This window comes from Sarcophilus harrisii, chromosome 1, assembly GCF_902635505.1.
Source record: "Sarcophilus harrisii chromosome 1, mSarHar1.11, whole genome shotgun sequence".
Classification (NCBI taxonomy): domain Eukaryota; kingdom Metazoa; phylum Chordata; class Mammalia; order Dasyuromorphia; family Dasyuridae; genus Sarcophilus; species Sarcophilus harrisii.
The window spans coordinates 90568183-90585592 of NC_045426.1; the positions used below are offsets into that span (position 1 = coordinate 90568183).

The 17410-nt window shown below is 36.6% G+C and overlaps 1 protein-coding gene across 4 annotated transcripts in view; it reads left to right on the forward strand.

Annotated features, from left to right (window-relative positions):
- KLHL18 (kelch like family member 18) overlaps positions 1-17410 on the forward strand; it is an 80090-nt gene that overhangs the window by 19584 nt on the left and 43096 nt on the right. The window contains exon 2 of one of the 4 annotated variants that reach the window (XM_031960679.1): positions 191-203. The exons of the other annotated variants lie outside the window; for them this stretch is intronic. Coding sequence (XP_031816539.1) covers positions 201-203 — 3 coding nt within the window. The 5' untranslated portion in view covers positions 191-200. The remainder of the gene's footprint in view (positions 1-190; positions 204-17410) is intronic. 4 annotated transcript variants of the gene reach the window in all.

A 17410-nucleotide genomic window follows, 5' to 3' on the forward strand; every position in this document is an offset into this window, starting at 1 on the left:
CAACAACTTACATTTGGTTCTATGCTAGTATGCTTAAGAGTACTGATATTAGAAATGGACCTTGTCCTCAAAGACCATATCCTGTGGTTTGGATGAGCTTGCACCAATATTGGTTCAAAAGTTCTGGTTAAAGCTTGTATAGCCTGCATCACTTCGAAGTCCTACTGATTTTTATTTGTTTTTTTTGCAGGGACAAGGGAATGGTGAGTTTCTATAAGTTTTTTTTTTTTAATGTTTGATTATATGCATAATTTGTTTCCCCATTTAGATCAAAAGCACTGTGCAATATTAAAATTGTGTTTCTGTTTATATTGTATTCCCCTATCCAAGTATCCAGGGCTTTGTGTATACTATGTGCTTATTCTCTTCAGCTAATGTACTAGAAGATGCCCTCTTTCCTTAGCTCAGGGTCCTCTGTTATGATTGTTTTGACACCTCACCCTTGGGTGTCATTTTTTAAAATAGCTTTTTATTGACAGAACATATACATGGGTAAATTTTGCAACATTGTCCTTTGCACTCATTTCTGTTCCAACTTTTCCCTTCCCTCCCTCCATCCCCTCCCCTAGATGGCAGCCAGTCTCATACATGTTAAACATGTTAAAGTATATATTAGATACAATATATGTGTGCAGATCGTACAGTTCTCTTGTTGCACAAGAATAATTGGATTCAGAAGGTAAAAATAATCTGGGAAGAAAAACAAAAATGCAAGTAGTACACATTCATTTCCCAGTGTTCCTTCTCTGGGTGCGGCTGCTTCTGTCCATTTTTGATCAATTGGAACTGAATTAGATCTTCTCTTTGTCGAAGATATCTACTTCCATCAGAATACATCCTTATATAGTATTGTTGTTGAGGTATATAATGATCTCCTGGTTCTGCTCATTTCACTCAGCATCAGTTAATGTAAGTCTCTCCAAGCCTCTCTATATTCATCCTGCTGGGCATTTCTTACAGAACAATAATATTCCATAACATTCATATACCACAATTTACCCAACCATTCTCCAATTGATGGGCATCTATTCAATTTCCAGTTTCTAGCCACTACAAAAGGAGTTGCCACAAACATTCTTGCACATACAGATCCCTTTCCCTTCTTTAAGATCTCTTTGGGATATAAGCCCAGCAGTAACACTGCTGGATCAAAGGGTATGCACAGTTTGATAACTTTTTTAGTATAGTTTCAAATTGCTCTCCAGAATGGCTGGATCCGTTCACAGTTCCACCAACAATGTATCAGTGTCCCTGTTTTCCCACATCCCCTCCAACATTAGTCATTATCTTTTCCTGTAATCCTAGCCAATCTAACAGTTGTGTAGTGGTATCTCAGAGTTGTCTTAATTTGCATATCTCTGATCAATAGTGATTTGGAACATCCTTTCATATGAGTAAAAATAGTTTCAATTTCATCATCTGAGAATTGTCTATTCATATTCTTTGACCATTGGAGAATGACTTGATTTCTTATAGAGTCAGTTCTCTATATATTTTGGAAATGAGGCCTTTATCAGAACTTTTAACTGTAAAAATGTTTTCCTAGTTTATTGCTTCCTTGGGTATCATGTTAAGGAACATACCAGGACTAGATTGAAAAGAAGTAGAGATCACTCAGCAGGACAAAACTTGAACTCCAACTCTTGGGAAAATATCATAGTGCAACAGTTTTTTAAAAAGTGTGCTCACACAAGAGAACTGTTCGGTTCTGCACACATATATTGTATCTATTGTGACCTATTTAACATGTATAGGACTGCTTGCCATCTGGGGGAGAGGGTGGAGGGAGGGAAGAGAAAAATCGGAACAGAAGTGAGTGCAAGGGATAATGTTGTAAAAAATTACCCAGGCATGGGTTCTGTCAATTAAAAAAAAAGGAAGAAAGAAAGAAAGAAAAAAGAAAAAAAAAAATTGTGCTCACTTGTTATGGCCATCAACAGTACAGTAGTTGAAATAAGTATCACTTTTCAGTGGTGATTCAAGGTAGTCTGTCAAGCAAGCTTCCATCATATTAGCACTGACTGTGTGACATGCATGTGCAATGGTGATAGAGGGAGAAGACCAACAGACCTTGCTCTCAAGTTGTCATGTCCCCAGGCTACCAGAATGCCTGTTGCTTCTTTCAACTTTTGCTTATCATTTGCATGGAGTAATTAGTTAAAAGGATTTGTTGTATTGAATCAAATTACTAAATGTGATGATGGTAATGTTGGCTTACATTCCTGTCACTTTGGGCTTAGCCAGTACCCCCTATAACAACTTCGTGAAGAGGGTGATGGAAAAAACATTCCCATTTGTATACTAAAGTAGTGAAGTTCAGAGAATTAACGTTCCACAGTTGACAACTTGCAAACCTAGAACTCAAACTCAGATACCATTTCCCTCTCAATCTAGTGCTGTTACTACCACATCAGGCTATTAAATAGACCCTTACGGTCAGCCTTAAGGCACATGAAGCAAGCTGGCATTTGGCTGAACCTGCCTTTTGGCAGCTATGGGTAGATTTCCTTTGCCTAGAAGTTGCTTAGAAATTCAGGTTCAAGACCAGCATGGTTTGAAGGGTACTAAAAGTTCAAGAGATATAGCCATTGTTCCATGACAACTGGAAAAGGATCAGCAGGGAATAGAGACAGTGCAGGTGGATGTCAGCATATTTATCAAGAATCTGTTTATGTTTATGATGCTGCAGAGTGCGGTGGGAGAGCCAAAGATGAGTCCAACACACATCCTTGCTATCACAGAGCTTGCAATAGTATGGGCAGAGGTAACCTATAAATGGAAGTGGGGACAGCTGGCTGGTACAGTGCTGGATGGATGTGGATAGAGTGCTGGGGCTGGAGTCAGTCATCTTCAAGTCTGGCCTCAGAGATTTGCTGATTGTGGGATCCTGGGCAAGTCACTTAAGCCCATGTGCCTCAGTTTCCTCATCTGTAAAAGGAACTGGAGAAGGAAATGGCAGATCACTCCAGGATCTTTGCCAGTTAGGATCATGAAGAGCTGGACACAGCTGAAACAACTGCATGACAAGAAGTCAGTCAAACTTAGATATGAATACGACTGGGATAGAGGGCAGCAAGCTAGCACCATGGAGGAGATGGTACTTGAAACTTCTGGATGAGAAGGAATCAGATAGGTGGAGCTTTGGGGCAAACACCATCACAGAGAGAGGAAATGTAACATAAACCAAGATACGGGCAAGAAACCAATGGGTGTTTTAGGGAACAAGTAGTTGAAGCAGAGATTAAAACCAAGAGCAGGCCTGGGAGGGGGAATGACCAGAAGCAGCACCCAGGATAAATAAGCGTGTCTTCATCAGTGACACAACAGGATAGAGCAATGATTAGGTTCCACGCAAGTGAAATTGTCCTCCTTGTCCTGCTTTCATAATCCTTGCTGAGTGAGCATCCCAGTAGAAGCAGAGCTGACTTCACAGTGTTGGGCGCCAGAGCAGCTGCTTAGCTGCTCTGACAGTTGCCAGTCATACTGGCTTAGGGGTCATTTGTTTTCCTGGCAAGGGCAAATGTAGGTTTTGGTCTCCACACAGTAATTTTTTTCCTTCTTCCACTGGTAATAATGACTCTTATGCAGGGATGTTGATGCTTAGCCATGAAAATATCTTGTGTTGCCATTGCATTTCCTGTATTTCCTTTTGAATTATTTTCCCATTCCTTCCAAAAGATGCTGACCTACTTTTTTTTTTTTTTTTTTTTTTTTAGCCCTTTAACTTAAGTTTCAGTTTCAAGCAGCTCATTTTTTCGGAGAATTTTCTATGTCTGATTCAGTTCCTTGCAGTTAGCTTTATTCATTGCACATTTGTTCAGTCTTCAGTTGTGTCTGACTTTTCATGATCCTGTGGACCATAGCATGCTAATATTGTCTATGGAGTTTTCTTTCTTTCTTCCTTTCTTGATTTTTTAAGCTTTTTATTTTCAAAATATAGGTATAGTTAGTTTTCAACATTCACCCTTGGAAAGCCTTGTGTTCCAAATTTTTTCTCCCTCCCTTCTTCCAACTCCCTTCCCTAGATGGCAAGTAATACATTATATGTTAAGCATGTGTAATTCTTCTATACATATTTCCACAGTTATCATGCTGCACAAGAAAAATCAGATCAAAAAGGAAAATAATGTGAAAGAAAACTAAGTGCAAGCAAACAACAAAAAAAAAAGTAAAAATACTATGTTGTGATCCATACTTAATCCCCATAGTCATCTCTCTGGGTGCAGATGGCTCTCTTCACCACAAGACCATTGGAACTGACCTGAATCATCTCACTTTGAAAAAAGCCACATCTGTCAGAATTGATCATTGTATAATTTTGTTACTTTGTATAGTGTTCTCCTGGTTCTGCTCACTTCACTTAGTATCAGTTCATGTAAGTCTCTCCAGGCCTCTCTGAAGTTATCCTGCTGATCATTTCTTATAGAACAATAATATTCCATTATATTCATATACCATAACATATTAAGTCGTTCTCCAGCTGATGGGCATCCACTCAGTTTCTAGTTCCCTGCCACGAAAAAAAGGGCCGCTAAGAAATTAAGCCATTCTCCAATTGATAAATGGTCAAAGGATATGAACAGACAATTCTCAGACAAAGAAATTGAAACTATTTCTAGCCATATGAAAAGATGCTCCAAGTCATTATTAATCAGAGAAATGCAAATTAAGACAGTTCTGAGATACCACTAGACACCTGTCAGATTGGCTAGAATGACAGGGAAAGATCACGGTGGTGTTCTTCTTTTCTATAATATATAATGGTTCTCTGTGGGAGCAGGTTTCTTGGGGATGTTTTCTAGAGGCAGCCTTAGTTTTGATTCAGATCAATAATCACTCCAAATGCAGCCAGCTGATAAAATCCAAATGTTTATTTTCTCCTTCCAAGTTTTATCTCTTTCCTTGGGCCCGGTTAGCTTTCTTAGAGGCCTATCTCTCTGCTTGGTTCCAAGAGCTCTTGCAGCTTGTGCCTCTAGGTCAACTCCAACTCGTGGCTTCTTCTGAACTGACTCTCCTCCACTCTGAATCTTTTCAACTGATTGACTGAAGCTCTTTTTATGCTCGGTTAAAAGGTTGACTTCTCCTCCAAGAGTGGGATTATGGGAGATGTGAATTCACAAAGTTACAAAGTTAACTTTGTGTATCTCCCGTACTTGTGAACTCCAATGTGTGAGCTCTAATGTGTGACCTCTAATGTATAAACTCTTAAAGGTGCAAACCCAAGCACACAAACATTGCTTCCATCAATTCCACTTAGTATCTTGTTTCAAGTTCTGGCCCATAACATCTCCTTGTAGGATCAGATCAATCATACTGAACCATGCTAAATTAGATAATTATTGTATTTATCAATTCTAATGACTTAACACTTTGTAAGGATTCCAACAAAAGATAATGCGGAATGTTGGAGGGGATGTGGGAAAACAGGGACACTAATACATTGCTGGTGGAATTGTGAATACATCCAGCCATTCTGGAGAGCAATTTGGAACTATGCTCAAAAAGTTATCAGACTGTGCATACCCTTTGATCCAGCAGTGTTACTACTGGACTTATATCCCAAAGAAATCTTAAAGAAGGGAAAGAGAGCTGTATATGCATGAATGTGGCAGATCTCTTTGTAGTAGCCAGAAACTAGAAACCCATCAATTGGAGAATGGCTGAATAAATTGTGGCATATGAATATTATGGAATATTATTGTTCTGTAAGAAATGACCAGCAGGATGAATATAGAGAAGCTTGGAGAGACTTACATAAACTGATGCTGAGTGAAAAGGACCAGATCATTATATACTTCAACAACAATACTATATGATGATCAATTCTGATGGACGTGGCCCTCTTCAACAAAGAGATGAACCAAATCAGCTCCAATAGAGCAGTAATGAATTGAACGAGCTACACCCAGCGAAAGAACTCTGGGAGATGACTATGAACCATTACATAGAATTCCCAATCCCTATATTTTTGTCTGCCTGCATTTTTGATTTCCTTCACAAGCTAATAGTACACTATTTCAAACCCCGATTCTTTTTATACAGCAAAATAACTGTTAGGACATGTATGCTTATATTGTATTTAATTTATACATTAACATACTTGACATGTATTGGTCAACTTGCCATCTGGAGGAGGGGATGGAGGAAGGAGGGGAAAAATTGGAACAAAAGGTTTGGCAATTATCAATGCTGTAAAATTACCCATGCATATAACGTGTAAATAAAAAGCTATATTTAAAAAGAAAAGAAAAGGGCTCCTACAAAAGTTTTTGCACATGTAGGTCCTTTTGTGCACATCCCCTCCAACATTCATCATTATCTTTTCCTGTCATTTTAGTCAATCTGAGAGGTATGTAGTAGTACCTCAGAGTTGTCTTAATTTGCATTTCTCTAATTAATAGTGATTTAGAGCATTTTTTCATATGATTGGAAATGATTTTAATTTTTTTCACCTGAAAATTGTCTGTTTATATCCTTTGTCCATTTATCAAGTGGAGAATGGTTTGAATTTTTATAAATTTGAGTCAGTTCTCTATATAGTTTTGAAATGAGACCGTTATCAGAACCCTTGGATATGAAAATTTTTTTCCCAGTTTATTGCTTCCCTTCTAATCTTATCTGCATTGGTTTTGTTTGTATAAAAACTTTTAAATTTAATTTAATCAAAATTATCCATTTTGTATTCCATAATATAATCTAGTTCATCTTTGGCCACAAATTCCTTCCTTCTCTACAGATCTGAGAAGTAAGCTACACTTTGTTTAATTTAATTTATAGTATCACTCTTTATGTCTAAATAATGGACTCAGTTCAAACTTATCTTGTTATAAGGTGTTAGTTGTGGGTCAGTACCTAGTTTCTGCCATTCTAATTTCCAATTTTCCCAGCAATTTTTGTCAAAGAGTGAATTCTTATCTCAAAAGCTCTGGGGTCTTTGGGTTTATCAAGCACTAGATTGATTATTTTGTCCTGTGAACCTAATCCATTCCACTGATTAATTATTTCTTAGTCAGTTCCAAATGGTTTTGATTAGTGCAACTTTATGATAAAGTTTTAGATCTGATACTGTTAGACCACCTTCATCTGCATTCTTTTCATTAATTCCCTTGAAATTCTTGATTGTTTTGTTCTTCCAGATGAACTTTGTTATTATTTTTTCTAGCCCTGTAAAATAATTTCTTGGTAGTTTGATTGGTATGGTACTGAATAAGTAGATTAATTGAGGTAGAATTGTCATTTTTATTATATTAGCTCAGCCTACTCATGAGTACTTGATATTCTTCCAGTTAATTAGATCTGACTTTATTTGTGTGGAAATATGTAATTGTGATTATATAGTTCCTGACTTTGTCTTGGCAAGTAGACTGCAAAATATTTTTATATTATCTACAATTATTTTAAATGGAATTTCTTTTTATATCTCTTACTGCTGTACTTTGTTGGTAACATATAGAAATGCTGATGATTTATGTGGACTTATTTTGTATCCTGCAACTTGACTAAAGTTGTAAATTATTTTTTAGTAGTTTTTTAATGGATTCTCTAGGATTCTTACCATCATGCCATCATATCATCTGCAAAGAGTCATAATTTGTTTTCCTCATTCATTACCTACTCTAATTCCTTGGATTTCTTTTTCTTCTGTTATTGCTAAAGCTAACATTTCTAATACACTATTGAATAGTAATAGTGATAGTGGGCCATCTTGTTTTACCCCTGATCTTATTTGGAATGGTTCTAGTTTATCCCCATTACATATGATTCTTGTTGATGGTTTTAAATAGATGCTACTGCATTTTGTTAAATTTTTTTTCTGCATCTATTGAGATAATCATATTATTTTTGTTAGTTTGGCTATTGATATAGTGAATTTTGCTAATAGTTTTCCTAATATTGCACCAGCCCTACATTACTGGTATAAATCTACTTGGTCGTGGTGTATTATTCTGATGATAACTTGCTATAATCTCTTTGCTAATATTTAAGATTTTAACATCAATATTCATTAGGGAAATTGGTCTGTAATTTTCTTTCTTTGTTTTGATCCTATCTAGTTTAGGTATCAGCACCATATCTGTGTCATAAAAGGAATTTGGTAGGACTCCTTCTTTCCCTATTTTTCCAATAGTTGCATAGTATTGGTCTACTTGCCATCTGGGGGAGGGAAAGGGAAGGGGGGGAAAAGTTGGAACAGAAGATTTTGCAAGGGTCAATGCTGAAAAATTACCCATGCATATATGCCTTGTAAATAAACAGCTATAATTAAAAAAAAAAAAAAATTCACATCCATTTGGCCCTGGAGATTTTTTCTTAGGGGGTTGATTAATAGCTTGTTAAATTTCTTTTTCTAAAATGGGACTATTTAAGTAATTTATTTCCTCCTCTGATAATCTGGACAATCTATATTTTTATAAGTATTCATCTATTTCATTTAGATTATCAGATTTATTGGTATATAGTTGGGCAAAATATTGCTCTGATTTCCTCTTCAGTGATGGAAAGTTCACCCTTTTTATTTTTGATACTAACAATTTGATTTTCTCCTTTTTCTAATTGAATTAACTAAAGATTTAAATCTATTTTGTTGCTTTCTCCCCCTCCCCCCCAGAACATTTAATCATGTGCTAAGCATACATGATAAAGGAACAGATAAATATTTATTAGGTATCTATGTGCAATGCACATATTAGAAAGGCTAGATGGCTTGGGGGATAGGATGCTGGCCTAAAGATAGGAAGATTTGAGTTGAAATACAGCCTCTGATACTTAATAGCTGGGTAAGCTTGGGCAAGTCATTTAATGTACCTGCCTTAATCCACTGGAGAAGAAAATAGCAAATCACTCCAGATCTCTACCAGGCAGATCCAAGATGGTGGAGAGTAGACATATTTTTGGCTGACCTCTTCCTGGCTTCCCTCAGATCAGCACTAGATCAAGCCTGTGAACTGGTTTTGGAGTGACAGAACTCACAACTATTTGGAGTATAACAGACTTCCAGCAGAAAATATTTTGGAACAACTTCAGAAAAATTCTATTTCAGTCAGGCACAGGAGGGAAAAAAGGAAAGGTCAATCAAGGTATATTGTTAGGTTGATAATGTTTCTCTAGAATTTAGGCATTGTGTTGAATCTGAAAGGAAGTTGCAGCTTTGGATGAGTTTAAATGAGAGAAAGGTATGGACTCCTGCCTTTTTTTTTTTTTTTTTTTTTTCTTGATTGCTTTTTCTACTTCCTTATGCTGCTCATGACAGTACAAATGTAGCAGTTCCAATGCCACTGCTTCATCTTATTAAGATAGTAGAGGTCATTCCCAACATTGTCAGGGATAGAGATGTTCATTTGAAAGTCATCGGTACAAGAGTTAAAGTGGAAATGGACGAGCTTCTAGAATGATTGAGTGTAGACAAAGTGAGTAGGGGACTTTAGGGAAAAAGCTTCAGGTAGGTAAGAGAAAAAAAAAGCCAGGAAAGAATCAAGGAAATGGGATCTTGGAACTTGATAATAGTGAGGAAACTGGGGGAGAGGATTACTGATGAGGGAGTGTAGAAGAAATGAGATTGAAGAGTTGTAGGAGGGGAGGCTTTCAAGAAAGGAAGGAAGGAAGGAAGGAAACATTTATTAAGCATTTACTGTGTGTTAAATACTGAGAATACAAATTGTAAAGTAAGATAGTCTCTGCTCTCAGGGATCTCATATTGTAATTGAGAAGACAACTCATAAGGAAGGTCTCATCCGCAAATGGAAAAGTACTATGGACCTTAGGGCGCAGTGGCAAAGCAAATGATAATATCATTTCCATGGACAAAATGGCATCATTTTCTGAGACTGAACCATTTGATTGAGTCAAAGACTTTGATCAAGAACTTTCCTTTCTGGTTCTTGGGTTGCCAGGCCACCTCTTTACAGGATAATTTCAGAGGATTCTGAGCTATAAGCTTTGCTATTCCTATAGGATTCTGTTTTTATGGGCTTGTTTGGGTGTGCTTGAGTATAGATTTGTGCAAGAAGTAAAAAAGAAGGTTGAGGAGGAAAAAGAGAAAGTTTTCGGGAATTTCAGGATTTACGAGAAAATTTGGAATTTCTTCAGTGAGAGATGAATGGTCAGGTCTAGTTTTGTAATTGAGAAATATAAACTTGAAGTAGCTAGATCTACTTAATTATGGCATTTTTTTTTCCAGCAGTTCTCTTTAACGTGTAAAAGTGAAGAATTATTTCTTATGTTTGATTTCAAGAAAGGTGAAAATCTGGGGTACCAGTTTACATGATTTACATTTTACGTAGTTTATATAATCTGACATCTGAGATGTAAGAGTTCAGCAGAGGTAACATTTGAGCATTTGTCTTAATAGTTATTTTCCAGACAGGTCACTTTGCATCAGGCTTCACAACAGAGTGAACAGCTCTGCTTAGCAGTTACAAAGCAGGTACAATGCATTGACTGGTTTTAAAAGTTTTTCAGAAATTAAGAGGAAAAGTTTGAGTGTGCCTTAGTTTTTTTTCTTTTTTTTTCTTTTGAAAAAAATTTCTTTACAACATTATCCCTTGCACTCACTTCTGTTCTGACTTTTTCCCTCCCTCCCTCTACCTCCTCCCTGAGATGGCAAGCAGTCCTATACATGTTAAATATGTCATAGTATATCCTAGATACAATATATGTGTGCGGAACCAAACAGTTCTCTTGTTGCACAGGAAGAATTGGTTTCAGAAGGTAAAAATAACCCGGGAAGAAAAACAAAAATGCAAACAGTTTACATTCATTTTCCAGTGTTCTTTCTTTGGGTGTAGCTGCTTCTGTTCATCATTGATCAATTGAAACTGAGTTATATCTTCTCTTTGTCGAAAAAATCCATTTTCGTCAGAATACATCCTCATACAGTATTGTTGTTGAAGTATATAATGATCTCCTGGTTCTGCTTATTTCACTTCAGTTCATGCCAGTCTCTCCAGGCCTCTCTGTATTCATCCTGCTGGTCATTTCTTACAGAACAATAATATTCCATAACATTCATATACCACAATTTACCCAACCATTCTCCAATTGATGGGCATCCATTCATTTTTCAGTTTCTAGCCACTACAAATAGGGCAGCCACAAACATTTTGGCATATATAGGTCTCTTTCCCTTCTTCAACATCTCTTTGGGGTATAAGCCCAATAGTAACACTGTTGGATCAAAGGGTATGCACAGTTTGATAACTTTTGGGGCATAATTCCAGATTGCTCTCCAGAATGGTTAGATTCGTTCACAACTCCACCAACAATACATCAGTGTCCCAGTTTTCCCGCATCCCCTCCAACATTCATCATTATTTTTTCCTGTCCTCTTATTCAGTCTGACAGGTGTGTAGTGGTATCTCAGAGTTGTCTTAATTTGCATTTCTCTGATCAGTAGTGATTTGGAACACTTTCATATGAGTGGAAATAGTTTCAATTTCATCATCTGAAAATTGTCTGTTCATATCCTTTGACCATTTATCAATTGGAGAATGGCTTGATTTCTTATAAATTAAAAGTCACTTCTCTATATATTTTGGAAATGAGGCCTTTATCAGAACGTTTGACTGTAAAAATATTTTCCCAGTTTATTGTTTCCCTTCTAATCTTGTGCATTAGTTTTGTTTGTACAAAGGCTTTTTAATTTGATATAATCAAAATTTTCTATTTTGTGATCAATAATGATCTCTAATTCATCTTTGGTCACAAATTTCTTCTTCCTCCACAAGTCTGAGACATAAACTATCCAATGTTCCTCTAATTTATTTATAATCTTGTTCTTTATGCCTAAATCATGGACCCATTTTGATCTTATCTTGGTATACGGTGTTAAGTGTGGGTCCATGCCTAGTTTCTGCCAGACTTATTTCCAATTTTCCCAACAGTTTTTGTCAAATAATGAATTCTTATTTCAAAAGTTAGGATCTTTGGGTTTGTCAAACACTAGATTGCTATAGTTGACTATTTTGTCTTGTGAACCTAACCTATTCCACTGATCAACTAATCTATTTCTTAGCCAATACCAAATAGTTTTGGTGACTGCTGCTTTATAATATAGTTTTAGATCAGGTACAGCTAGGCCACCTTCACTTGATTTTTTTTTTCATTAATTCCCTTGAGATTCGCGACCTTTTGTGTGTTAGTTTTTAAAGCTTGGTCTGTGCTAAATCAGCAACTCACGTCTGAGTCTAGGGAGCCATTTGCACCGACTAGAAAATTTTCCTTTGCAAGTACATGTTCTGAAAGATGTTCTAGATTGAAGTTTGAATCCTTGCTCTCCCAGTTATGACTTACATGACCTGCACCAGTCACTTAATTTATGGGCCCTAGATTCCTATTTTTTAGGCCTCTTATAAAATCAGGCATTTGAGCCAGTTGGCCTCCAAGATCCCTTCTACCTCTAAATCTATGATCTCGTCAATTGATCCAATAATGAACACTGCTTTAGAATTTTTGAGAGGATTCTAGTACTGACTTTATATTTTAATTCTCAATATATTTCTGGTTTATGAGGAAAGATTAAAGAAGGTGTAATTATTTAGTAGCTCTTAAAGTGGTCTCAATGAAGATATTGTACACAGAGGATTAAGAATAATTGTTTTCTCTCACTACCAAGAACAATGGGGAATTGAACTTAAATTGCATGAAAGTTGCAGTGGTTTCACCTAAAGACCTTTTTGATTATAAGTAATTGAGTATTATAATAGGTACCGAGAGATAATCTATCCTCAGAAATGTTTATAAATAGGATAACAATTATCTGTCTTGGCTGACTTAGAGCTATATTTAAAACAGGGATTGGACCAGATGAAGATTGAGAATTCTTCAGGCTCAGGGTTGCCACTCTAAGAGAGACAATGTGGTGCAGTGGAAAGACGTCTAGCTGGACTTGGAGTGAAGGGGCTTGATTTAAAATCCTAATGCTGTCACTTATTAGCAGGTCAATAATGGGCAAAGTCACTTGTCTTGAATTTTAGTTCCCTCCTGCAAAACTCCTCTTCCTTACTGGATTACTAAGGACTTTTCTCCTTCTCTGTCAATCTCAAAGCATTGGGTGCCAGAATTTCATGCCATGGGCCAGTTTTTCCCCTCCAGGTCATTTCCTCCTCCTTGAATTCATCCCAGAACTTCTGAGCAACTTTGTGATAGCTTGTCACATCTCTTGTGAGAATTATTGAGAACATCCTGATTCTTCCCCTTATTTTTATATTCCATCCCCCCCATACATACTTAACTTGAATAGCAAAATAATAGATTTTGAAAACTTGGCATATTAAACTAATTATTAAATAGAGTGAATTATGTGATCTACATATTAGAGGCCATCTCTGCTTCATTTCTTATCTAGCCTTAACTCTGATTGATTCAATCAAATTGAGACCTGTTAAAGACCTAAGCTTAAAAGGCCAGGGTCTCCACTGCATGCAGCCCAATTTCCAGCCATCCTAATCTCTCTCTGGCCACTGGACCCAGATAAAAAGAAAAAGTGAGGCAGATGGCAGCTTAAAAGGCCAGGGTTCTCCACTGCATGCAGCCCAGTTTCCAGCCATCCTAATCTCTCTCTGGCCACTGGACTCAGATAAAAAGAAATAGTGAGACAGATGCCCTTGCCCAGCCCTCCCTTACTTCAGTCCAAATCACCTGCATGTCACAGCATCAGCTCCCTGATGTCTTATTCCTCTTTGAGAAGGAGGGAGAAACAACAAGGTACTGAAATTGGGATTGTAGAAAAGAGGAGCCGACTGACATTCAAAAGGTGACAGAGATGTTCAGAAAGGAAAGGGGACAAGATTTGATGGTGAGCCAGCTCTCAGATGAAGTTGGGAGTTGAGGTTTCTTGAGTGAGTGATATCAAGGCATTACCCATTGTGATAGGGAAAGCTGGGAAAAGGGAGTGGATGAAAAAGGGAGAAAATGGTGCTGTTTTAACACATTTAGTTTGATACCTAAGAGGTAGTAACTTTGTGTGCTGTATGTTGTAGGTGGGTGGCTCAGTGGGTAGAGTACTGGGCCTGGAGTCATGAAGTCTCATCTTCTTGAGTTCAGATATGGTCTCAGGCACCTCTTAGCTGTGTGATCCTAAGCAAGTCATTTAATCCTGTTTGCCTCAGTTTCCTCATTTATAAAATGATCTGAGAAGGAAATGGCAAACCGTCTAGTATCTTTGTCAAGAGAACCCCAAATGGGATCACAATGAACAATAAGGTATATCTAATTCTAATTGAACAGAATAGTCATCACCAGAGCAAAGAATTCCATGAATAAGTAAATGAAGTTCAAATAATTAACTTTGGAGCTTATTATATGAAGCATTTTTAGTTCTGCCAAGTCTACCTTAAAATAGTAGCTTTTTGAGGATAGGGACTATTTTGTTTCTGTTTTTGTATTCTAGTGCCAAACACAATGCCTTTTGTATATAGTAGGTACTCACTAAATGAATGGGAAATTGAACTAAACTTAAGTTTTAGCAATTTATGAATCGTCAACTAAAGTCTTCTTTGATCTCTCTTGTCAATAAAAATCTTTCCCCCCTTGGAATTCACATTGTACTTTGTTTATACCTCTATAATTCTCTTTATATTATTGTGTTTTTCTTTTAAATTAAAGATAGAAAAAAATTGCCTTACTTAAACTATATGTCTGCAGCACCAAGGACAGTGCTGTGTACTCAACAAGCTTTAATAGTCACATTTAACAGTCAAATTACATTGAATTATTTTCCTTAGAGAGCTGGCCTCAGAATCAGGAAGACCTGAATTCAGGTTTTACTTCTGATACATACTAGTTTGGCTATCCTGGATAAGTCACTTAATTTATCAGTGGTCTAGACAATTTTTTTAGATGGTTAATTACAGATAAAAGGATGGACCTACATTGGTAGAAGTTTTCCTCATCAAATAAATCACACACATCCATCCATATTCCTGTTATCAAGGAGATGACAGTGGATTTCTGCTTGAGCTGTTTCAGTATACTAGAAATAAAGTTAAGGTAAACTACTTAATGAAGAACTCTGGGAAATATAATCTAAAAATTCTTCATGGAAGTTGACTTCTGGTGACCCACCAGATCGTTCTCATATCAGACTTTTCTTTCAGTTCTAATGCTGAGATCAGCTTATCCTAAAATATTGGCTATCCAGTATTATAGTTTCCTATAGACAAAAGACATCTCTATGCAATTCCACCTCTAACATTTCTGTTCTGAGAAGGCTTCATTGTTCTCCAAAGCTAATTGAAGAACAGAGAAGGGGGAGGAGAGAGAGAAGCATTGTGTAACATATTGTGAAGAATAAAAAGACAAATGGAGGTGGTAAGGCTGATTAGAGTTCCATATATAGACTGAATTAAAAATGCCTTTTCTGCCAGCCCAGATTGTTTGGCTGTAAATAATAAAAATCATTTCATTTAGTAATTTCTCCCACAGTTGGACTCCTTTGAGATGCTCCCTCTTTCTAATTCTGAAAATGTTGAATATTAGTACAGCAGGAAAGTTAGGAAATACTAAAGGGAAAGCCTAGTATGACTGGCTGGAAGTTCCTGATAACCCACTTAAGAGAAACTTCACTGTCACTTAACAAATTTTTTTTTGTTGTTATTATCACCCCAGGTTTCTTTTTTGCTTTTGGGTTTTTTTTTTTTTTTTTGATAATAACTTTTTACTTTCAAAATACATGAAAAGATAGTTTTCAGCATTCATCCTTCCTTGTGTTCCCAAATTTTTTTCCCTCATCTCCTCCCCACCCCCCACCCCCATCCCTTAGCCAGCAAGTAATCTGATATAGGTTAAACATGTGTAGTTCTTCCAAATATGTTTTTACTTTTAGCATGCTGCATGGGAAAAATCAGATCAAAAAGGGAAAAAAATGAAAAAGAAAAAAAAGCAAAATCCTCTTTTTGGATACAGCGCATCATTTTTAAAATTACTGTATCCCAGTATTTTAGAGGTCTTGGGCATAGTAGTCTCTTTTTTCCAAATTTGATGACCTTAACCTGAGTGATTGTGCATATGCCATTTCATCTCCTTAAGCCCCAGTTTCCTGATCCATAAAATACAGTTCATGCCAGCAACCTACCTATCTCCCAAGCTTGCTGTAGGGGTCAGATAATAAGAGCTCAGGTTTGTGTAATGATTTATTATTTTAAAATCTTTTTCTTCACAATTCTCTTTAAGAAGCAGGCAGGACAACCATCATTCTATTTGATAAGCAAATGGAGACTTAGAGAGGAAAATGACTTTGTTGAGGGCCGGCGACTAGTGGATGGTAGCAGTGGTTATGGTGATAATCCAATCTTTTGGCTTGATGTCAAATATTCTTGGTTGTTCCGTGTTTGAAGGTATTATTGCAGATGTTAAGTAGGGATGTTATTTACATGATATAAAGTGGCAGGGACAGAACCTCTTTTTATATGGTAACATGTTTTATGGCTAAATCCATTGTCTTAAAACCTATATTGTCCATTATATGAGCTGCTTTAGAACCAAAATCTCTTTGTAAGTTAACACTTTTTAGCACCTTTATCCTTCAGATCTTTCTAGTGTAACAAGCTTCATTCTGGTCATCTGAACAATGAGACGTCCATAGGGTATTGTCCTCATGCTTCCTATCCTAAAAGGAATCATATATCTTTTGTCAAAGTTAGTTGCTAGGTCTTTCTTTTGATCCCCTCAGGACCATAGCCTAATGCTGTTTTGCACTCTTATTCTTTAGGCTATTGCCGATCTTAGTTCTTAGCCTTAGTTTTTGAGTCTATAGAAATAGAAGGACCCTATCATCCCATCAGGAAAGCAGCACAGAAATGAGTAGCAACCACCACCCTATCTGAGTGTATGTAAGAGGCCAGATTCATCATGGCTAAGACTATTACAGTCTGACTTTGTCAGTCTCTGTTGTTCTACTCGGCAAACTGAAGGCTTGGCAGGTATCCTGTATAAATACACATACTGTTATAACAGCTAAAAGAAATATGGACATTGACAGGTATATACCCTGGTCTTTAGGTAATCAGGGTTTGTTTAATTGTTGTTCTTTTAATTCTAAGAAAAAATACGTATGATCCAGTAGCAACAACAAGAAATGTTGAGTGAATAATCTAACCTAAAAAGGAAAAATCTACACCAAAATGCTTGGATACTCAAAAAAAATGAATGTAGTTAAGAGAGATTGATGAACCTAAAAGAATTGAGTTCAAAAATGCTTGAACTCACACTCAACTGAGACATGTGAAAAAAATCCTAAAAACAATAGAGTTTTTGTTGTTTTGTTTTCTTTGTTTTTTTTTACTCAGGGTTCAAAAACTCAAGAGTTTTTGAAGACTGTGTCAGTGGAACACAAGCTCTCAGGTCTTACCAACTTGGAAGGTCTTTAATAACAGGCTAGTGATGGACAATATTGCTACTTTTCTGGGAATCAGCC